The sequence below is a fragment of the Poecilia reticulata genome, linkage group LG5 (genome assembly GCF_000633615.1).
Source record: "Poecilia reticulata strain Guanapo linkage group LG5, Guppy_female_1.0+MT, whole genome shotgun sequence".
Taxonomy (NCBI): Eukaryota; Metazoa; Chordata; class Actinopteri; order Cyprinodontiformes; family Poeciliidae; genus Poecilia; species Poecilia reticulata.
The window spans coordinates 8353732-8377550 of NC_024335.1; the positions used below are offsets into that span (position 1 = coordinate 8353732).

Genomic DNA, 23819 nt, shown 5'->3' on the forward strand with positions numbered 1-23819 from the left:
AAACAGAGATCTGTGGGATGTTTAAAGCTTGGGAAATAGTTTTTTATCCTAATCTTGTTTGCAATTTCTCCACAGCCTTATGCCTGACTTGTGCTTTGTTTCCTGGTTTTCATTGTGATGTTCACATATGGACTTTACTAATTAGGAGGTATCAGAATACAGAAGGCTGTCTACAAATGCATGCTGCACTTATCAAAATTTTGCACATAAATGTGGTAAAATCTGAGTAACATTTTGCTTTCAAGAGTAGTAAAAAACCAAAATAAAACACATTTTGTTTTTAACGAGACAAGATATGAAGACACTGAAGTGATATGCGGTACACCTCAATGCTTCCTCACCAGAATATTTTGCTTCATGAGAAAACATCTGATGAGTCACAACAAGATTAAAACACGTGTGATCCTAGAATTAGGTTAGCACCGCTACCAGCAGTTATCTTCAGCACTGAATTGATTTCATAAAAGTCTTTTTTCATCAAAAACAAAACAAGAAGAATGAAAACCTCCCTTGGACTAATTGCATCAGACCCAGCTGACCTCTGTCTCATTTTTCTATCGCTTTGAACTGATCGGCTGTGAAGATCATTCATCTAATCCCGTCCGCTGTGATTTGTCCGATGCACCCTCTAATGGGTGGGAAATCTCAGAGTGACCACGGACAATGATTTTCAGAATATTTCCCATGGTTGCAACATTTCCCCTCACTATTATGTGTGCCCTTTGACTAATGCGATTCAAGCTTGCTAAGTGTTTAATGCTTTTGCCCTCTGGTGTCAGCTCTTTACTTAGTAGAACCCCTCCTCAATGCTCTGTCTCACTCCAGCGTCATTTAGTCTTTTTACTGTACAAATCTCTGTGAAATCCACAGCTAATTCTTACGCTTTCAAATGGGCTGGGAAGCAAGTTTTGCCTCCAAACAGTTTCTTCACTCTCAGCCAAAAATGGACATGGAGTAAACTGAAGAGGTGCAGCAGATCAGAAACAACGCAAACTCAAATCTGATGAGGCAACAATCCTCTCTGAATGCCTTTCTTCTGATATGTTCATGTGCCTGGAAGTGGTAAAGAGGACAATGAGGAGACAGAAGAAAAAGGAGCGAGTTCTGTGTCCTTTGGAGCGTCCCGGGCCGAAGCTGATCGTCCGTGCGGTTTGAGCCAGGCCCGGCTCAGACAGACAGACAGACAGCTGCTATTAAACCCTGATTGTTTCAGGTTCACAGGGTGTGAAAGGGTCTGATTGAAGGGCTGTGATCCCAGTGAGGGTGGTCCTTCTCCCCCTTACCTCCCCTCTCTCTCCCCGTGTGAGGAAGGTGGGAGAAGAACCGTGTAAGGGAAGGGGGGTGACGGGTTGCAGGCGTCACGTGACGAGTTTCTTGCTGTGCGGACTAAAATGGAATCTTGACAAAAACACACCACTTGTTGCTGCCTGCTTCTTGTTACACCTGTGTCACATAATCAGGGGCCAAACCCTCCGCCCCCACTGCCTACCCTAAACTCCCCAAAAAAGTGACTTTATCATCATGATTAATACCAGAGAGAGCTTTGGCCAAAGTTTTACTTGTTTTTACTTGTAGACGCAAATCCACCCAAATAAAAATTGTACCAGGTCAAAGAAAAACCCATCAGTCCCCTGATATGACTGTGGTAAATCACTTCAGACCTGACCTGTGACTGCAAATCTGAGGTCAGCTGCTTCCTGCACAGTGTATTTATTTAAGGCCAACCCCATTAAGGAGCCTTTCGAGCTCAGTTCACTTGATAAAGACCAGAGATGACGAGGAAGCTCCCCTGCAGAGCTTTTCTCGTGTGGCCAAAGGACAAGTGCAGTCTCGTCCATCGAATGCTCCCCCACGTAAACCTCTAAAGGAGTCAGAGTGATTGCTCATGATGGAAAATGACCCCGAGCTTTTTATTCAGCTTCTTTCAGCATAAAAACCTGATAACAGTAGCTAAATCCACCTCGTCCAGTTGCAAAGCAGTTAAATAATTTAATATCTCATAAATCTTTTCAAGAGTCTTCCTCTTAATGCAGTCTACAAAGGTATACGTGTGAGTGAGGAAGGTTCAGACTGTGTGTGCTCAGCACTTCTCACTGTCACTTTGGAAATAAATAAGTGTTTGGCCTCCCCATTGAGGCTGATGTTGACGCTCTTCAGTGCAGGGCCACTATTAGCAGTGGCCTAATCTTCCCACATTAGCAGCTACAGCCCACTCTTACTCAGATAATTAGATTAGAATCCATCATCTATCCCAGATTAGAGATGGATGATAGCAGGGTTCAATTCATAAGAAGCACCAAAAGTGCAGATGTCAGAAAACCATCAACGTGTATGCATTAAACGTTTTGACAAACTGCAGCAAGAGGTAAGCAAGTAGGACAAATACTGGCACCAAAAGTGTTGCGAATTACAAGAAACAGCTGTTCTCGGGTGGCCCTGCTACTGTCCTCGGGCAAACCTGCAGACCCCCACCCCAAAGGAAGCAGTTTTAGGGGGGTCTGCAATTGAGCCAGGAAATTCAGCAAAACGTCAGCTTGTCCTCTCATGTCTAAGCAGAAAACAATTTCAATATCTTCCCAGGTATCTTTTAAACCTGGGGAAGTAAAATATACTCTACCCCATGAAACCACGAAACCCACAAAAACCGAACACAATATCTTATCAGTGAGGTGGAAAATTTAAAACAAAACGTAAGACGAAAAAAAGAAAGCAACACATAAACAAAGACATGAAAAAGCCTACTGTAACACACAGTTTAAAGTTTTCATCTGATTTAAAGAGATCCAGGCTACAAGGGTGATTATAAGGCTGCGCAAAAAGTTACTTTCAAACCAAGAACACGCGTAATCTAGTCAATTAATAATTCGGCTGTGATTTAAAGAGCGACCATAAATCATCAGCTCTGCTTACCTCAGGGTAGAGGAGAAATATTCAGCATGAAACTCCCTGACTGGAGTCCTTGGAAGAGCTCAGAGGATCCAGGGACTGAGAAAGTTTCCAGTAAAGCCTCCCGTCTCTTTCTCTTTCTTTCTTTCCCCTTTCTTTCTTTCTCTCTTTCTCAACTTTTCTGGCAAGCAGGCGGATGGAGATGAGTGAAATCTTCACAGAAACCGACACATTGTTCCTTCTTCAGCAGGGATCTTGCATACTTTCGAATTCTTCAAAGTGTCTTTAGGCAGACGTTGACAAAACTGCACCCCATGTTCGGCTCTGGAGTCCCGCAAAGCGCCTTGGAGTTGGCTGCACAGCCAATGCGGGAATGCGCACCCCCTTCTCCCTCTCTCTTCCCCCTCCTTCCCTGTCCTCCCTCCCTTTCTCCACAGCCTGTGGACCACCCCGAAACAGGAAGTTCACTTTTTGTTTTTCTTAAAAAAAAAAAAAAAGAAAGAGAGGGAGAGAGAGAGGAAAAAAAAAAAAGAACCACACTGCCTCGGTTTTCTCCTCAAACTTAACATGCAGCCCAGAAACACAACCAAACTGATGGTCGGTCAGTTTCCCTCCCTCTTCTCAGTAAATAAAAGAACATTCCTTTAAAGTAATATAATCAGCTATATAAAGGCATTACAGCCTCCAAGTGTTTATCAAATGCTTGTACGTACACGGCTGCGTCTATATTAAGTAGGTTCTTATCTAGTAATTGTGAAAACCTATCTATAAATGTTTGTGTTTACTTTAACAGTGTAACTTCATAGCAGCCCATCGGACAGCGTGTGTGGCTGCCTGGCTGGCTTCTTGTGGGGATGCTGCAGATTGCTGAGCCTCAACCAGTCAAATCCACCACAAAACCTGGACTGGAATCCAATCCGCTGCCCTGGAGCCGGACCAGAGCCGACGCGACCACAAAGTTATTGGGTTATTAAAGAAGAAAGCCGTGCGCCGACACTTAACCTAAAACCAGACATGATTATTTCAGGAAGTGTACATGGACACGTGGGCATTTAATAGACATATGAGTATTAAAAGAAAAGTTGTAATTAGATTTTTATATTTTTTATAAATAATCACATATTTTGGAAATAGTTATTTATGTATTAATTCATTTATTTATTGGAAGTGTGGAATAACAATGTTTCAGAAAAAGAGAAGGACCACAGTAAATATAAAAGACAAAAAATATATACAATTTTCTTTGTTATTTTTTCATCTTAACTATTTATTGATTTATTTCTGAAAACATTCATCTTAAAATGGTATAATGTATCTAATTAATTTATTCTATCTGGATATTATCTAGTAGTTTGTTTATTTATGTATGTATGCTGTAATGTTACTATATCAGTTGGTGAAGAGAGTTTATGACTTCGTTGACTTCTTAAGGTATTTTTTGTTTGATTGATTTAATTGCAYAATAACCCATGAAATAACCAAGTGCTTTTTACAGTGCTTGTTATTGAATAGATCTGTAAAGATTTAACAGCACTAACAAAAAAAAAAAAAAAGGAATGTGTTAAGTGTTTTGTATTCAAATGTTTAGCAGAATCCAAACTTATCACCACGTAACCAAGAGTGTTTATTAGCCGCACGTCAGTGAATAACTACATTCATGAGGCGGTTTTATTTTCAAAGCAGCCGGGAAAGCTGAGTCAAAGCCTGAACAGTTGGTGACCCGAGCCAAGGCTGGAGTCCATTCACAGCATACGGCCAGTGGTTAAATCAGATTTTGTCAATGAGAGTTGTGGTGGGCTTTGGGCCTAATATAGCTGCAGCAGCCAAGCAGGGAAGCCTTGGCTGTTAACCCTCCCACAGATGCTGCAACCATATGTTTCATCTGACAGAGGGGAGAATCTCACACCAGCTTCACTTCAGATTATCAATGAGTGGGATTAAAGGTGAGGAGAGTTTATCGTGGTTGTCGTTAAGAGCTTTTTTGGGCCTTCTGAAACTGGAAAGCATAATTTAGCTAAATATAGGAAAATATATTTATACTTCAGATTTCTTCATTGAGAAGATTTGAACCAGATGGTTTCAGTGCAAAGTTGATGAAGATGACAGCATGCATACAAATTGTTCAGTTAATCTAGGACTATTTAGCAAGTAGTTCATCCACTCACTATTCAAACTTTGACATGCTAAACTATTAAATATAGATATTAATTAGCATCATGAAAAATGTTCATAGTAGAATAGTTCATATCTGCAGCTCTTATTCAGTTTTGTATGCAGCAATATACAGACAATATTGTACTCATACAATATTCTATACATACAGAATTTTGTTAGCTAATGTTTGCAGTTTTCTTAACAGCTAACATTAAGAAAACATTAGCTATTTGAAGCAAAGGGAGAAAAGGTGAATGGGGCAGAAATAAAAAGTTACAGATGTCCACCTCCAAAGCCTGTAGAGGGCTTACCGCACCAAACAGATTACCAACAAGGTAAGCCAAAGGAAAAGCTTTTAGCAGTATCGTTAAGGTCAATAAAGGACCAAAAGCTGCTGACAGGATGAAGTCTCACTGTTGGCTAAATTCCTAAAACTGGTTTTGCACAGTGTTATCACATAGTCTTCCAGTGTTTTACGTACAGAAATGTCTTAAATATGTGGAATAACAGAAGGTTTGTTATAAGATTATATGCACACCATACAGCAACAAAAACATTTGAAACCTTATTTAATATCCACTAGATGGAAGGAAAGTGAAGTCCCTTTCCTTATGGTGATGAATCCAAGGTTACAGAAGGCTATGGAGGATCATGCATGTTAGCCAAGTGAGTAGAAGAGAAAGCAGCTGTCACCAAGGCTCGGGGCATCTGGACACCATTCCCCAGTCCTGCAAAATCCAGCAAATCTTTTACAGGATTTGTTTTTCCATTGCAGATGGTCCTCTGCACATGTTTTCCTCCCATTGGCTCGGGGTCCCTGGCTGGCAGTGCTGCAGCCATGTAGGTACCACATATAAAGGTTTGCTCTGTCTGCAGCAAGCCTCTGCACACTGAAGGGAGGAAACTGGAGTTAAAGACAACAATGTGACCGGCAGCTGGACGTCTCCATGAGCGCTTTAAGCATTTTTGTAACAATCAGGTGCAAAGGTAAGCGCTGCACAGAGATTTTATTTCTAGTAAAAATGTAAATTTATTACAGTGTCTGGAATAATTTTATTCTGATTTGTGCTGCATGCACAACACATCACTATCTACCTTCCTGTAGAAATGTTTACTTCTTCTTTCTTTCTTTCTTTCTTTCTTTCTTTCTTTCTTTCTTTCTTTCTTTCTTTCTTTCTTTCTTTCTTTCTTTCTTTCTTTCTTTCTTTCTTTCTTTCTCCCCATCTTTCTTTTGTGTGCTCTCAATTCATTTTTTTCCGTTCTCATGTAACAGATAAAAATATTTAGTAATCAAAAGTTAAAAGGTACACATATATAATTTTAAGTACAGAACTTACAGTTTCTCTAGGTGATAAATCCTTGTTGATCTTATGGAATTATGCATTATTTGCCGAGAGATAATAATTGGTGTGAGATAATAATTGGTGTTAATTGATGTGAGAAAATAATTAGTTGAGATCAAATTCATACCCCTTCACATAGATGTGTAGATATAAAATTGAGAATTTTAACAATATAAGATAGGTTTAAAACAGGAAGCTTGTTTTTTTCTTTTGCCCCTTCTGACATTAAACAGTAAAAAAAAACTGTTTTAGGGCGATAGTCACTAGAGGGCAGCATTTTACAAGCCGACAAGCAGACAGATGAAATGCTCCATGTATAACATCAGACTGGCATAGAATGCCAGGAATTTATGATGTAAAAAAACGTCTAACCCTTCAACATGATGTCAGTTTCAACTGAAAAATAAACAAACACCCTTGAGTGATATAAAATAAATCTAATTGCATAAGTGAGTATATCTTATTCATATTTTGATTTATCTCACTTTGCTTTTAGCCTTCTTGGGTAGACACCTCACATTAAATAGCAAACAGTTGAGTTGTCATTTTAGGATTTTTCCGTCAGATGCATCTTTTTTTTTTAATGTGTTAACTAGGAAGAACAATTTAGTATTTTTTAAAGCCTATTTCAAAGAAGACATTGAGCCCTCACTTAAACATTCAGGCTAGAATATGTCACAGTTTGACAAAACCAGACTTCATGTTTTGTGTTACAGTTTTGCCACACAAATGACAACATAGAGCATCACCCAAAACAGCACCATACCAATACAAAACTTGGTGGTTGTAGGATCCTGAACTGCCGTTGTGTTTCCTGAATGGATGGGCAGGGGTATGTTGCAAAGTGAATGGAATTAGGAAGAGATCCAAATACCAATGAATCCTGAATTCAGTCAGGTAGCAAGTTGAAGACAAACTGGGATTCCCTTTTTCAGTACCATAGTGGGTTCAATGCACCTCTCAAAGAAGCAATAGAAGTTATTTTATATAAGGAAATCAAAGGTTTACAACTGAGATGGAAGAATGCTGTTCTTCTTTTTATTTTATTTTGTTTTGCTTCTACTGCTGAAGCACTAGAGGTGCTGCACAGAATAAGTGTGGAGATTAAGCAACAACGTTATTCTATAATTTGTATATTTTTCTCCAAATAGATGTGTTTATTTTTTGTTGAAAATAGAGCTTCAAGTTTACAGGATATACATCACCTTAACTACGGATACAGGTTATTTTTTTGTTTGGTATTGTTTTAATGGTTTCATCTTTTAAACCCCAAAAACCTGGCACTTCAATGGGAGGACATTCAATTTTGAAATAATTTTGTTGTATGACTATGTATGTATAGCAAAATCTTTCTTACAGAAATCGGTGAGTATATGTGGTCTTTTATAGTCTATAATATTCTTTATAAATTAATACCAGTATTTATACTCATAATGTTTTCTTCAAGCAGACAAAATCTGTAAAATTGCCCTGTTGTGGAATAGTTAAAATTTATATCAAACCTTTTACCTCTCATTTGTGTCTCTGCATGATTTCTTTGTGTCTTTGTGTTTGTTGTTCTATCATCTGGACAGATCACACCAGCAGACATTGTCATGAAACAGCAGGAGATAGACTGAAGCACTATCTTCAGATCAGGAAGGTATGCAATCAAACATTGCGTTGCAAGCTTCTAAACATTGCAAACATGATCTTTTTCTAAAAACCTGACCTAAAGGTTTATGTGAAACAAAGGTCAGCCCTACTTAAATATATCTCAACTCTCCACTAGGGGGCAGCACATTCTGCTTCACAGCAAGAAGGTTTAAACCTGAAGGTGGGTGGAGCCTTTCTGTTCAAGGTTTTGTAAACTCCTCCTTGTTTTTTTCCTCCTGCTTGTTTCTTTCAACCCCCACAAGTTTTTGTGTTATGTATTTGCTTCGTTTGTCATAATCTTTATCAGGTACAGTTTTTTTTAAATATCATTTTATGTTCTCTATAATGCAGCTTAGAAATGCTGAAACATTGTGAAACATTCTGCCTTGGTTAATATATATGTAACATTGTCCACCATGCTCCTTATTTCCTGCCGCAACTCCCCAAGCTTACATCTGTAAGGTCTTACATTACACACATTAGATCCTGACATTCATTGCCCTGATTGGATGGATTCTGTTAAGTTGCCTCTGACAGAATTAGGTCCCCATCGGAAATTGAGTGTGGTAAGACCAGTTAAGATGGAGGTAAAGCAAGAACTGTGGCATTAATTCCTTTAGCTGTGCTGATGCAAGCTCCTACTGGATCCTGGACTGTGTAAATCCAGCAGCCTCTGTTCTCATTTGAACACTTTCATTTATCCACTTTTAAACACGTAGTCACAGAGTGGGTAATAAACAGATATTCTGTGGAAGGTTATCGTTTTTCATGAGTCAAAGTATATGAAGTAATATAGGTATCTAATAAATGCAGTAGGAAATTATAAGTTTTTTGTGTTTTGGCAACATGAGCAACCACAGTAAGAGCTTTTGTGTTATCTATTTTGCTGATTTTAATGGGTACCTTCAGTCCAGAAAAGCTGATAATGATGACCATAAATTAAATCTTTGAACTTGGATAAAACAGCTAGAACAATTTTTGAAATAATATTGAAAGGGATTAGAACAGGGATTTCTGGTCTCCTCCAGCATCTCACTCCGTCTCAAAAAACAAATCCACAACTGTGACGTTCCATTCATACGTTTCCCTGATGTTGTGGGTTTTACTTGCTTTAGCTATGTGTAGCACCACATGTCATGCTTCAGTTGCCTTGTCATTTGCAGTGCTAGCACTACTGTCTGCTGTGACCTTAGTTCATTTAGCCCTTTGTTAAAAACCCCCCCAAAAAACAAAAAAACCTCTTGGAATTTTGCAAACACTGTAAGTGGAGCATCTTCAGAACCAACCCAAGAAAATACCAATTTTAAATAATTATGGTCATACTTGTGCCAAATTTTTAGTTACTTTGCTTGGCCCGGTCTCCTTACTCACTCTAACTTTAGATACTAAGAACCAATCAATTTGATAAAGTTTGCTAAATTATCAAAATTACTTTTTTTGGTTTATTTATTTGTTTTTTTCATTATGTTGTGCCCCCCTGAAGCTCTCTGGTGACCCCCAGAGGGGGGCACGCCCCACACTTTGTAAAGCCCTGCTCTACAATTTATGATTCTGCCCAACAAATTGGTTCCCTCATATACTCCTGTTGTGGCAGACCTATAATTTTCACTCTATAAAGYTGCATAAAAATATTTTCTCTTGTGACTGTGGTGAAACCTAACCATGGTTCTGTTTGGAGTACCTGCTGTTGGAGGAAATACGCAATTAGCTACCAGCTGCTGAACTAAGTTGGCTGCTGGAAGTTTAGTGGAACATAGAACTGAAAGGGAAAGCAACACTAACATTTCACAGGTGAGCTCACTTCATTTCAGTACTAATATTTTGTCCTTGTTAATTTGATTGATTTATGAAGTTATAGATTAAAGATGATATCTTCTGCAACGCATGCGCTTGTTTCTCTGACTGAACGTGCCGCAAAATTAGTAGGAAACAGACTTGCCATGCATCAGTTAATAATTTCATAAATTATTTTAACCAAACATGGTGTTACATGCACTGAAAGGTATATCATGGACACTTTCTAATGGTACTTTTCTATAATGGTTCCAGTTCCTACTGTTAGATATAGCAAAATAACAGTTAAGCTTTCTCTAGCATTTAGTAAATGCCTCCGCAGTACAGCTAGCTGATGGAGGAAGTTTGAAAGCCATAAGTGTCCATGAGTCAAATGAGGACTCAGAGAATAACACTCAGAATTGTTTATTTATCTCAATATGGAGGGTTTTAATAGGGCAGATCATTTTTGTAGTGTGCTATTTACTTTTTAACATGAGTACCTTGCTTTGATTAAGCTGTTCACTACTAGTTTGAAAACTTTTCTAGGATGATGCAATAGGTCAAGTGTTACCAATGAAGTGTGAGGAGTTGCCGGGGGTCAGGAGAGTATTATTATACAATGATATTTATTTCTAAATTAAGGTGTAATACTGACATAATCAAGTCAAAAGTGTAAAGCAGTTTGGTTATTGCAAAGAACCAAAAGCTTAGCTGTAGCAGCAGAAAGGAATTTTCTGTATTAAATTAAACATTTTAAAATGTGTTGTTGAGTCATTAGTACCTTTATCGTGTGGCTTCCACTTGTTACCCACTAAATTTGGACTTTTTTCCAACATGTTATGCTTGAATCTTGTACTCTGGCAGATCAATTCTTGATCAGAGTCATGGTCTTGTGGAACTTGTCAGTATCCACAAGTCTTCTGAGGCATTTTGCTGCCCTCAAGTGGCCATAACACTGTTAATTTTAGATCACATTATGAAATGCATAGTTTTATTAACCCTTTTTAAGCAACAAACTGTTTGCTCTACAATAGTAATTTGAAGAAATGTTAGAAGTATTGCAATTACCAGGCATTGACTGCTTCAGTTGTTGTTCCAGCGTGTTGTAATCAAATAATGCTAGGGCATGTCTTCCTTACATACAATTCTTAACAACATCAATATGTGTGTGTCTATTGCAGTTTTACAAGTGTGTGCCATCTGTAGCATCTATTTTATTATATTATTTAGCTAGGGACAGCAGAGGTACAACTGTTCTTCTTTCTACAACTCATCTGAAAGTGACCAATTTTAAAGCTTTACGGTGGTTCAGCACTGAGGTCCTACACTGGAAAAGGGATATAACCTTAGAAACGACCATCAAATATGTAATACTTCATTGGGCAATGTATATAAAAATGTTTAATTTGGTACGCAACTGACTAAAACCTTTTGCTCTTACATGGTGCTTAGATCAGCATCATTCCTGGCACCTTTATTTGAGGTCCCCAAATTTCTGTCATGTAACTCACACACATTACAGTAAAGATAAAGTCTCAAAACTGCAAAAGTTGGACACGTTCAGGTAGCAGTTCGGGAACAAAATGAACTTCCTTAAGCAGCATTAACTTAGTATTTTGTCTATTGCAACTGCTAAACCACAAGCATGGCATTCATCAACTATTCCTGAACCAAGTCTCTCTGAATAGCTGGGGATGCCGTGAGGGATGCTCATGGGGTCGTTGCTTCATAACACATGTTCATCACTTGCTCAATTTCTTATCTGTTGGAGTACTTCAGATTTCACTGTGAAAGTACTTATGGGTTTTTTTTCAAAATGTCATTAAAGGTTCCATCTGCTACAAATTCATATACCCTCGACATGTTGGCATAGCTGGTGCTCCAACAAGTTTGCATTTCAATGAAAGAGGCTGATTGCTGATACAGCAAGGTATGTAGTTTCCACTAAAGAACTTATTTGAGTTGCTGTGTCCCAAAAGTAACCTTCAGTCAATGGTTTCTGAATGTTCATAAAACTACAGTCTCAACTCCCATTGCTTGTCAAACAAATGCTAAGCACAATCAACGTCTGGACACTGTTTCTGCCCTGCTCTGTACTCAAGTATGCTTTTTGCTAGGTACTGGTGGTACCCAGGAACTTACAATCTACCACTGTCCGAGAAAGGCATGCAAAAGTGTGTTCTATATGCTGAAGATGTAAGTATGTTGCTTCTTTTTCATAGTTCTCTTAATTTGGTTTCAAACAAATTCATTTGGTGTTTTTTGTGTGACGGATGATCCCAAGAGACAATCAATCATATAAGAATATTTCTTTAAAGAACGTAGACTTCTTCAATCTCAGAATTATGAGATCACATAACTGCCCCTTTCTACTTTTGGCACAGATTTGTGTCTAGATTGCAGGCATTTAAAAGTCCATAAAAATTTTACGAGGCACTTAAATGTAAATGTTTTGATATGTTTCAACCTGTGATTCAGGCGCAGATTCTGACTTGCCCCAGTCTAAGGTCTTAGAATAGATTCTTTGTGTTTTGTGTTTCAAGATATTAAAGGTAGGTTGGAGAATGCTGTTGTTAGTAAAGACTCACTAAAATGAGTATGCAAGGCCTATGCTTAGTCTTTCTATGTTACAAAAAGGGTAGCAGCATACCGGTATCTTCGCCAAACAGCTCTAAAAGTTGCGTCAGCTCAATACTCGAGGGATATCTTTTCAATCATATATGAAGGATTTCTTTAATTTAGTCTTTTATTTTACACATTTTAACTTCTTCTATTGACCATTTCCATTTTAGCAGCTAGAAATCTATTTCAACCACAAATATTGAATTGAATAGACCGCTTATCTTACCATAAACTAAGTACTCTGCCGCTTAAGGAAATCATCCTATAATGAGAATTTATTTCATCTATATCAACAATGAATGAAAAAGCACTTGGGGTACGGGTATCAAAGAAGATATTTTGCATAGTCTTCAGCGGGAATTCCCAGGGATGTTAAAATGTTAGTACCTGAAGGTGTTGAGTATCTGCTGTTGCTCTGATTAGAATGGCTAATGGCTAATGGTCCCTAGATCCTTTGAGTCTTTCCACAGCCTATTAGTAACAGTCATAAACCGTTTGTACTAAAGTGCTAGTTACCATTAACATCTCCACTGCCATCAGTTTTCACTCATTCATCCTTAGAGAAATCAGTCTAGTGCCCTCTGCTGTCCAAACAATGAACAACTAAGAAAAGAAATTCACTATAAGTTGTATCTTCAAGTGTAATGGTGTTAACACCATAAAAGAAAAAAAGAATGCATGGATTAAGCATGCGCAATACATCTGTAGTGTGCTATTTACTAGTTCCTGCTATGGTGGATTCAGTTCTCTAGATACACCACCAATTTCAACTCAAATTTCGTATTCAAATTATGTCTATTTATGGAATGTGATTACAAATATCAGCAAAATCTAGACCCCTTAGGTCCTCTGATGCTAAGTGTTATTTGTGTCTCAGCCTGACAACATTTTTGAGTTAAAATATTAGGATGCAATGACAGAGTAAATAACATGATTACGGTAAAGTAAGCGTTAGTTTAATTGGATTATTGGATTATTCTCAATAGTAAAGAATAGTAAGGAATCTGAGAGTGATTCTCTGTCTTCTTACTTTAGAAACGCCACCATTTGGTAAAACTGGATCTTGTAGTTCATTTCATAATTAATATTTGTTTATCAATCCCTGTATTGGTACGGTATAGCCATATGCAAATGTTAGTAAATAAAAAAATAGCAATGATTTAGTATTCACAGTCATTTACAAACTTATCTTGAATCATTTGTATAAAACACATAAGACACATTTTAGGTGACTCATTAAAGCCAAATTAAAAAAATTCACATTAAAAATGTATTAATCTGAAGTGAATTTAACACTTAAAATTTTAAAATGATGCAATTTATTGCAAGTTTATTAAGTCTTGATTTGCTGTCATAATCTAATGTTGCAATATAAGTATTTTTTTATTATTATTATTATTATTTCTGGTATATTACTGTGCTAGCTTTGTTCTTTGTCTCTATTTTTTATTTGAACAAACACACTCAAAAAAATAGTTGGACTCAGATGAGAACTATTAGGTTAGAAAGTAAGTTAAGGGTAAAGCTTTGCCTAGGTTCCCGTTACAGGATATTGTTCTGGAACAAGGTACTCCTGACGTAACTCAGACAGATAAAGCAAGTAACTGGGACTGTCGTAATGGGATCATCCTGTGGATTTAAGAGTTATTTGAAGGTCTGTGTTTGCTAAAACTAGAACACAGTAAACAGTGCAGTTCCAGATTCTTTAAAATGACATTGAAAGTGTCTCCTAAAGGTCCACTGCATTCCTCTATTTTACCTTTCAGAGCTGATGAAATGCAACCATGCACAGTAGAAGATAATCTATGACTTTTCTATTGTATTCTGGGACCTCTGTGATCACTGGTAGAGTTAAAGAAAGTTACAGAACTTCTCTTTATTTATCATGAAAATTGGCATCTATACAGGACATATTTCAAATTAAATATGGAATATTATCGTTTAATTCTCTTTATAACCCAAGTGGCTTTATGTAGTGAAAAAATACATTTTCTAGCACCAGGTATTTAATTTAACAAGACTTAACATTAAATCTAATTGTTAATCCCAGTGAAAGTCACTTTCTACCCATCTGTATGAATTGCTGTCATTTAATTGGATCTTAGAAAATGTATCATACATTTAGTAACTTTGAGACTTGTTACATGGAAGGATCATGTAGCTGTTGTTGTACGCAGTAATCTTCTCACTAAGCCTTGCATCGTTGTTTACTGTTTACCTGAGGAATCAGTAGAGAGAGTGGGAACAGTTTGGTTTCACGTCTCGTCCTGCCATGACACCTTGAGCAGCGACTCTGGCTGACACCTTTGACCTTCAGTAAAGGATTTGTGGGATTGTGAGTGGAGTGAAGGATTTAGGGTTTTAGTGGCACATGGCAAAACAGTGGGTCTGTGGGTCAGTGTGTCAGTATATCAGTGAGTCAGTAGGCTTTTCATTTTCCCAAACTAGGTCAGCTATCTACTTTCATTAAATGAGGCTAATGCTGGAACTTCCTGGTGTCACTCTGCTCACCTGCTCACATGTCAACATCTAACTCTCCTCATGCTCATGTTCCAACACCATCACATGTGCACTCACACCTTCAGCCTTCACCCATAGTCCTCACCAAAGAAAAACAAAAGGCATTTATTCTCTGAGTTGTTAGATAGAAAGGCAAAGTGTATTTTTTTATATGTTGGGAGTCACATTTGAAACAGATGCAAAATCATGCTTCAACATCTTTCCACAAATCCAGCCGTGCTGAGCCGCAGAGAAAACATGATGTCACAGGTTGCTTCCAGGAATCAAATTACAAAAAGTGTACCACTAAGCTGTAACTGAGGAGACAAAACTTAACTGAACCATTTTTAAATTTTCCACATTTTTCCCACAATTTATGTTTGCGTTCAAGCCAATGTGAACCTATCCAGTTAAGATTACCAGAGCTAAATATATTTACATACTTTGCATAAATTTTCTTAGTATGTTTCAGAATTATCTGATAAGCTTTATGACATGGGTAACCTTACACGATGTTCTCTCCATTAGTTGGCCTGTAGTGTGACTGACTCAGGTTTGTTGGCCACCATGCTGCTTGCACACACCTTTTCAGCTCTGCTCGTTCCTGCTTTGAGCCATTGCATTACCAATTTTGTTGTCATTAAGCCAATTTGCATCCACCGTGCTTTGGATCTTTGCATGCGAGCTTTTACTTTCTGGTAAATGTTTTTAAATGGTTTTTCAATATTGCTGTTTCCTCATGATGCCCGCAACTTTGTGAATTGCACCAGTTGTTCCTGTAGCGTAACACCTCCACAACATGATGCTGCCTGTACTTCACGGTTGGGATGATGTTCTTAGGCTTTGAAGCTTCCTTCAGTTTTTTCAAAATGTTGTTAAATGTAGTGTTTATGTCCCTCTGTGAAGTTTAATTTGGCTTTTCATGTCACTTTTGGAATAATGACTTCTTCTTCTGTGTGGGATTTCAGCTTTACCAAATAACCTTTGACAATTCTGGCCTTTAGCAAGCACCTGTTGGAACTTTGCATCTGCTGAGCTTATGTTATGAAATATTTTGCAGTCCAGTGCACTGACAGACGTTTGTAAGTGCTTACTAGAGGGATGTTGATGTGATGACATGCTGAAGGTGGTGTGTAATTGAAAAGGAACTTCTTAAAAAGACAGAGGCTCAATTTCAAGCTGTCACATTGTGAAGTCAAATTTCTTTTAAGTCATGTTTGATATATAAAGCATTTTTATAACAACTGAAAGTGAAAGTTACTTGATTGTGCTATAAAATGACTCTATGTGGCTGGAAAACATATAACACTGCTCCTTTAAATATGTTTATTCACTTGTTCTTATTGTTGTTTATTTTTTTCCACTTCATTGAATTATACAGCACTTTAATCAATTTCAGAACTGTATGTGCTTTATAAACAAATTAACATTTACATTCCAGCCGCTGTTAATAGAGGACTTGTTTCACTGTGGATGATTTATTCAGCATCTCCTCAATATCTTACTTTTTGTTCTGGGTTTATACACATACTTTGAGGCAAAACAGGTTTCTAAAATCATGTCCTTGAAACCCAGAGGTTATTTTCTGGCTGGAAATGACACAAGTATCACCCAAAAGACTATAAGACAAGGTACAGTGGCTTTTTGAAAAGCAAAACAATCTGAGATGTTCTTTATGTCTTAACAAATAGTGTTATATTAAAGATAGTTCAGGCCCTTCTYTTTAATCGTTGGAGACATCTTTTTTTCTTCACTAGTTCACTTTTCTTCTCACAGTTGTTGACAAGCTTGCTGCATGTCTGCACAGGTATTTCCACATTTCTTTTTAAATATCACTGCTGTCTTTTAGAAACCGTGTGCTCATGGAAATTACATTAAAGTTATAAGAGACATAAACCAATGAACCTGCAATGTAACTGACAAAAGGTGGTTCACTCAAGAAGCTGAAGAAAGATGTGCCACACTGCAGGTTTTTAGTTGTGAAACATATGAATCTTAAATGAAATAAATACATGGTTAGTTGTTATATGGCAAAAAAAAACTATTAAAAAAATTCCCTTCTGGGCACTGAATGTGGGGCAGTGTTACTGAACTTTTGTTCCTCAGACAGCAGAATTGGTTGCCCAATAATTAGAAGGTCAGTAGTTTGATCAATTGCTCAATCCGTCCACATGTTCAAGTGTTCTTGTTGAAAATATTGAAACTGAAAAATTACTTTGTTTTAATGTGATTGTTATCCCTGTATATTTTCTAAGAACCTTAAAGGGTGTAGAAAAAATATCATTCATTTCAAAATGTTATGTCTTGGTTATTTCTTATGGCACTTCAAACCAAACTGTACAAAGCAATAGATCATGCTACTCCAAACTATTTTCTGAAAGAAGAGGTGTGACTATTTGCCTTTTTTAGAAAATCACCTGTGATGATTGATAATTTGCTATTGGCACCAAAACTAAATTCTCCGATATAGCTCCCTCTAAAAGTTGGTCCTACGGTTGCTCAAACAAGTAAACAAGCAATGTGCAGAGTGATTTTAAAGTGAAAGTTCAGTTTTCTGGCTCTTCTAGGGTCATTTAGGAATTATCTTTTAACTAGTAGCTGATTGAAATTTGATTTTGCACCTGATTGATAAATACTGAGATTGTCATGTTCAAAAACTTCATGCAAAGGACACATTTTTGAGAATACATCTCATTAACTATTCTTTTCTCTGCTTCTTGGTAATTTACAGGTTCGCTGTGAAATGATTCCCTTTGGTTCAACCACAAGGTGCTGTCACATCAGACATGATCAGGAGTTATTCACCAATCACATCTAGCAGGTTCCTTCTGATGTATGCCACAAATAATCACATTCACAAACTCAAACATATTTATAATTCGTAGGTTTTACCAAGTTATAACCACAAACATCAGTATACTTTAATGGGACTTTAAATTGTAAACGAACAAAGATGGAAAATAAATGTAAACTTGATGAAAAATGTTACATTATCTTTCTATTTTTTTTTTTCAAATTAAATTGGAGAAATCTGTCGTCAGGTTTTCTGAATTAATTCCTGTAGGCTCACGTTTTTCTGCATTATTGCTGCTTCCATCTGTGTTGCATCTCAAGACAGACATGTATCTTCCTTAATCCTCGCAAACTACTTAATGATCAAAGAAATTGGATTTGTGGAATCTGTGAACATTTTCTAATCTTACACAAATATTCTCCCCATTTAAATCTTAGCGGATTTAAATGTGAACTTTGACTAGACCATTTAACAAACTTTTCTTCCACTACTCGACCAGAAAAAATGTGTGTTACTGATGATAACCCTCAAAACCTATGGCTAGTCAAAGAAATGTTACTCAGTTGTGTGACCAAAGTTGTGCCACATAATAGTTGAGTTATTAATGATGAGGATTAGGCATTTATTTGGGATCGAATATGGATAAACAGCATCTTTGCTCTGAAAAACTTTTTTTTGTGCCAAAGTGCCTCAGATGGTGATTATAGTCCATTTTGGATGATGTAACATGACTGTGCTGTTGGCCCCGTAGATAGAGTTGAGAAATTATTTTTCAGGGAAAGAACAATATGTTATGACCTAATGATTTTCATGAAAGTCAAATGTCAAGGTTGTCAGCATTTCACAAAATTCAACAAATTCAAAGCTCAACATAAAACGTTTATATATCAGTGCAAATGCAATTTTTCTTCTGATGTTCAATATGTTTGGTGCATTAGCTTGCTATATTTTAACATAGTAACAGCATTTTATTTTTTCCTCGCATAAATGATTATTTATTTACTCCGATAGTAGTGCCTCAGATTTAGATTGCAATCAATATATAATATAAATGCATGATCTGAAAGTGATTGCATGCCAAGGGAATGGGCTGACTGTTTACTCATCAAACACAGACGGTCCATAAAGCCACTTCTACTGTTTGTATGAGCAAACATGCTCTTTGCCCTAGAAACTGCACCAGTATGATCATAAGACACGTGCATCTTCTTGGAACTAAAAAAAAGCAAGACTGATGATTGTGTGAACAAAAAATCTTATTGTAATGAATTGATAGCTTATTTTCTTAACATAGGTGCAACTACATGAGCGTTGCTTACTGTGAATATTTAAATGAGAATGAGATTCATCTTCTCTCATGGGTTCATCCCATGAGCCTTAAGAGTTAAGGACATGAATTAAACATACACAATTAATGCAACACAATATACTGGTTTATAATACATATTTTATTGAAAAATGCACAGACATTAAATTAAATAAATTCAATATTATTTTAGTTTAAAAGTCTATTATAAATTGTCAGTGTTATACAAAATATAGAATCATACAAAAATAAAGAAAATGATTATATATTTAAATAGACACAGAATGGCTTCTGTCATCAGCAAGTATATTTACAACATAATATGTTTGAACAAAGCTAAAGCTTAAGAAAGTAAGCAAATGGACATTCGCTCCCTGTAGGACTGCTTACACTTTAGGTCATGCCCACCTTAGCTGTAAGTACAGTAAAAAGAAATACCCCTCCAGCAAAGTTTGCACAGAAACTACAGTAAGGGTGATAAAGTGCTTGTCTTAGTGGTGCTGCGGTGGCACTAACATGTCACAATAAGCCCTGGGACAGGAGATATTAGAAGATATAAACAGGGTAAGCTACAAAAAAAAGACAAAAAATGTACATTCATAAATAGAAGATAATGTGATCATGTTCAGCCAAGAAAAGCTTTGATGATTTAAACCAACAGAGAAATAGTTGCCACGAGGTCCTGATTGAAGGAGAACACTGGGTTACTGAGATGTTCAGCAACTGAGAAACACCTTATTGTGAACTATGCAAAGCTATATTGTAAGCAATTTTATGATTTTTTTTACCTCTAACTTACCCATTTGAAAATTGCAAAATAAGGCAAACAATGAATGAACAATAAATGAAAATGTGTGCTCAGATACCATAACAAGCAATTTGACCACCAGTGTGCTTTAAATTAAACTATTCCCATTGAGGTTGTTATAAATAATATCACACCATATGATTTCCAAATAGGGCTATTCTGGTTCAATGACCAAAAAACAATGCCCATCTCAAAAGGGGGGATTGTAGAGCCAATAAGATGTTCTAGCAAACAGAGACAGCTTTTTTATCTATTACTGGAAAGATACTAAATTTACATCACCCCTGAAAACTTTAGACTTTGAAGGCTATAATTGCCAACGTGCATCAGCACATGCTCATTGACCCACCTGCCTCACAGACCTTCACATGAGCAGACACTGAGGCAATAGCTAAATGTTTGCTCATGCTGCTGAGAAATGACCCTAGGTTCATAAACTGTCGAAGCCACCCAGCTCATTAGAAACTTGTGTAAAGAATACAGTGAATATGTTGTTCAAACATATTTCAAATGTATGTTACGCCTGGCTGCCCACAGTCAGGACTCAGGCAGATTTTACCTGCTCTAACCTCTACATCTATGTATGTATCTAGGTATCTATGCATACAAATGTAAAGCATATTTTTGATTTAGTCTTCTCAATGGTGGGATTTCACATTTCATAAATCTACAGAGAGATCCTTGAAATTGTCTTAAATGTGTTCAAAATCCCTGCAAGTCTTCAAGATGCATTTAGAAAAAAAGAGAACATATTTTGCCATCAATGCTTGAATATAAAGAACAAGACCAAATAGTTAGCTGTCTCTTCACAGCCTAAGAGGATGAAAGGAGTTGAAGACAGAAGCAATAAAATAAAGATTTCTAAAGTAATGTGGTATCTTAACTAGTCGGCCTACAATCCAGACCTGAAAAGCAGTAAAAAAAAAAAATCATAAAGCACATAAAGAAAAAAACAACTAAATAAGAAAAAATAAAAATGAAATGACGCCAAGATAAAAATAAAAATTGCATTACATGCCTCTGCCTCAATTTTTTGGAAATTATATTGTGGATTTCCTTTTTTCTTCTTTTTTTTTTACTGCAGGCAACAGATAAAAAAGATAATTTACCGAGTCTATTAAACAAAACAACAACAAACAAAGAACATTTTAAATCAATCTGGCAGATTCGTATACTTTCCAAGTAAAAAGTGGAAAAAAATTTCTGAAAGAAAAACAAGGATTTTACTTAGGAAATTAAAAAAGTCTGATTATTATTATTATTGTTTTGCTAGACAGATTTTTTTTTGCCCAATCAATGTCCCTGAAGTACTATTTATTGTTGCTCTATCTATCTAACCTTAAAACAACATTCCAATTCTGCAAATATAAATCTTTTTTTATATTTGTATTTTTTTTAAAAACTAAAAACTTTTCTGTAAACCCTTTGACAAAGCATTTTGTTTCTTAAAATCTCTATAACAATTACTAATAATACCATAATTTATACACAGCGATTCAGTTTTAAAAGTACACAAAAACGTTACAATATAGGCATTCAGTGTCTTTGCTTATATTTATCATGGTCTATTTTAGCCACATGTGAAAATCTCCTACTACTGTAGGAAGTCCAAAGCAAACATCCCTCTTTAATTTTTCAGTCTTTAATATCTGCGTATTTCAGATTGCCTCTAATGCTATTGTTTATGTGCATCCGCAGGACTCAACTATCATGTCAGGGACGTCTGTTTTGACGATGCTGTGCTGAGAGTTGAAGTAGACCATGGACAGAGGCCGGCGCTCGGTGGGGATGCAGCATGAAGCTGTGGCTGTGTTGATGCCATTGACTTTAAGCTGGCTGAAGACCGTAGCATGGAATGAGGATGCTATGCCCGGGGAGCCGGCTAGATGCTGGGGGCACTGACCCATGCAGTAGTTCATGTGGTAGCCTTCAGGTGCAATGATCCACTCATCCCACTGGATATCCTTAAACTTGATGTAGAAGTCTCTCTTGCAGCATACCGTCACCTCATCTCCGCAGCGCAGTGATCGCTTTCTGATTAAGTGCTTGGAGTGGTCATCACGCAGACGCACCTGGGCCACCATGAAGGGCTGGTTTGCTTTGTCAGCCGAGCCATTAAAGGAGCAAAGGTTCCTTTCACCCTCTTCGCAGCTGACCTCAAGCCGGAGTCGCCGCTGACCTCCGTCCAGAAAGGTCTGCAGCGTGTGGGTGATTGGGAAGGTATGCCAGTTGCTCTCCTTAACCTCCAGCATCTTTTCTATCACCAGGGTGCGATTAGAGTCTGAAGTTTCTTCATCTGCTGAGAGGAAGACCCGGGCAAGGAGGCGGGAGCTCCGGTGAGGATCTTCAGACGATTTGGCATAAATCCACAGAGAAGACTGAAGGACATGGATGCTCTTGCCTCGTTCCTGCAGAAACTGAAAGGTAAGGCTAAGGCTGGCCTTGTCACCGCTGTCTGAATCATCTATGAAACAATGACAATTTAAAAACAAACACAGACTGTTAATATTTTGAACATTTCAAGAGGTTGTCATCTTACAGCCAAAATGGAATGTACTGAAATGATTGCAAGATAAAGTTATTAAGTCCACTTTCTCTAAATAAAGGTCAGGTATTTATTTTTTTTACCTTTACTTTTTACTTTTGTGATAGTTTAATCTGGCATGAAGAAATGATTCAGCTTTAGCTCTTTAGCTATGTCTTAGATCCGCTTTCAAGCACTTGGCTTTTGGTGCATCCACCTTTTCTTGAAAAACTTTGATGTAGCATTCGATATACACAACATTTTAATCCCACAAATTCCTATATGTTTAAAGGTTATGTAGTTTATTAAGTTATTTGTTCTGCTTTCTAGACTTACTTGGGCGCCAAGCATCCTAGTTATTAGTAAGTCGGCTGCCTTTAAAATGAGCCTTTTCTTTTAAAATATTTCCGAATGGAAATGTTCCTTTATAATAACACAGTTTCCGAACTGTTTAAATATTCCAAATGCAAAAACCACAATAAAATCTTCAGGACTGTTGAAGGGGGCGTGGTGTTAATCTAAAATCAAAATTCAACTAAATGAGCAATTTGCACAGGAATCATCTAACTTCTCTGTATACAAATATGTATATTTGAAAGTAATGCGATTTCACTCATTTCTCACATGAGTATAAGAATTCAAAATAATAATAAAAAAAATGTATCATATGGGGAACACCGACCCATGCTCTATTTTACGCACGAACTTGCGCAAAAGTTGCGCTCATACAAAATGTTTAAAAGTCATGCCAGAAAAGATTTACAGTATGGAAAATGAAAGAAAAACTTACTTGTATCTGCAAAGCTCACTATTTCATAGCCTTGATCTTTGGTAGGTAAACTGTTTTCTAGTTCAAGGGTACCATCCTGTCTGACGCGCCCCGAGTGCAGCTTGCGCAGCGCAGTTAGAAGCGCCACTTTTGGCACAGTCTGAGTGATGTTCGGTCTCTCTTTCAGGTGGAGCTTTTCCAAAAGTTGCTGTTTGGCGATCTCTATCATCATCTTCTCCTCTGCGTCTTTCTCCATTGCCGGTAAGCCACAGGAAGCGCAGGCTGGGGAGCCGCTGACCCGGAGCCCCTTCAGCAGCAAAGTTGCCAGTAGCAGCAGTGAAATAAGTGAAAAAGACGGCGTCATCCTCCAGCATAAAGAAAAGTTTTGCATTTTTGTTTTTGAGTTGTAGTAAGTTTACTAATAAAAAAAACAATCTCCTAAAGCCTCTCCCCTGAGTGCTTCTTTCCACCCAATGTTGTCAGAGGTTCTTGCTGGCAGCTGTGACACAGTCAGGACAGAAGCTGGAAAGCAGAGTGGCGTCTCACCCTCCTGATGCTGCAGATATGTGGGGTAATCCACCAAAACTGGTGACACGTTGGAGAGACGCACCAATGAGCGCATCGGGGCACCGGGGAAATTACGCATCAGAGTGTTCTCTCCCACAACACGGACAATCGCACACGGCACGCGCTCACACGTTGG

General features: G+C 37.4%; 2 protein-coding genes and 1 long non-coding RNA gene across 8 annotated transcripts in view; 1 reads left to right on the forward strand and 2 right to left on the reverse strand.

The window, feature by feature from the left end:
- The window catches only part of gli1 (GLI family zinc finger 1), a 55701-nt gene extending 52424 nt beyond the window's left edge, over positions 1-3277 (reverse strand). For 3 of the 5 annotated variants that reach the window (XM_017305039.1, XM_017305037.1, XM_017305038.1), the window contains exon 1: positions 2911-3277. The gene's annotated coding sequence lies outside the window, so the exon portion shown is untranslated. The remainder of the gene's footprint in view (positions 1-2910) is intronic. The other 2 variants (XM_008408459.2, XM_017305036.1) reach the window with 1 other exon arrangement.
- Positions 3278-5868: 2591 nt separating this feature from the next.
- On the forward strand, positions 5869-21611 carry LOC103464398 (uncharacterized). 2 transcript variants are annotated; one of them, XR_533650.2, is made up of 7 exons: positions 5869-6027; positions 7958-8025; positions 8155-9809; positions 11623-11724; positions 11912-11990; positions 17647-17748; positions 21522-21611. It is a non-coding gene; the product is annotated as an uncharacterized LOC103464398 (long non-coding RNA). The 2 variants fall into 2 exon arrangements; XR_001776582.1 differs by having other exon boundaries at positions 5870-6027; positions 8155-8199.
- Positions 19140-23778, reverse strand: LOC103464397 (inhibin beta B chain). Its single transcript, XM_008408458.2, has 2 exons — positions 23138-23778; positions 19140-22287 (listed from the first exon to the last, which is right to left on the reverse strand). Exons 1-2 carry the CDS (start codon positions 23505-23507, stop codon positions 21506-21508), a joined length of 1152 nt encoding a protein of 383 aa, XP_008406680.1. The 5' UTR covers positions 23508-23778; the 3' UTR covers positions 19140-21505.
- Between the last annotated feature and the right edge of the window lie 41 nt (positions 23779-23819).

Coding starts and splice junctions, on each gene's coding strand:
- LOC103464397 (XM_008408458.2), bottom strand. CDS start 23,507: ATGCAAAACTTTTCTTTATGCTGGAGGATGACGCCGTCTTTTTCACTT. Junction 22,288..23,137: donor AGTGAGCTTTGCAGATACAA/GTAAGTTTTTCT, acceptor ATTGTTTCATAG/ATGATTCAGACAGCGGTGAC.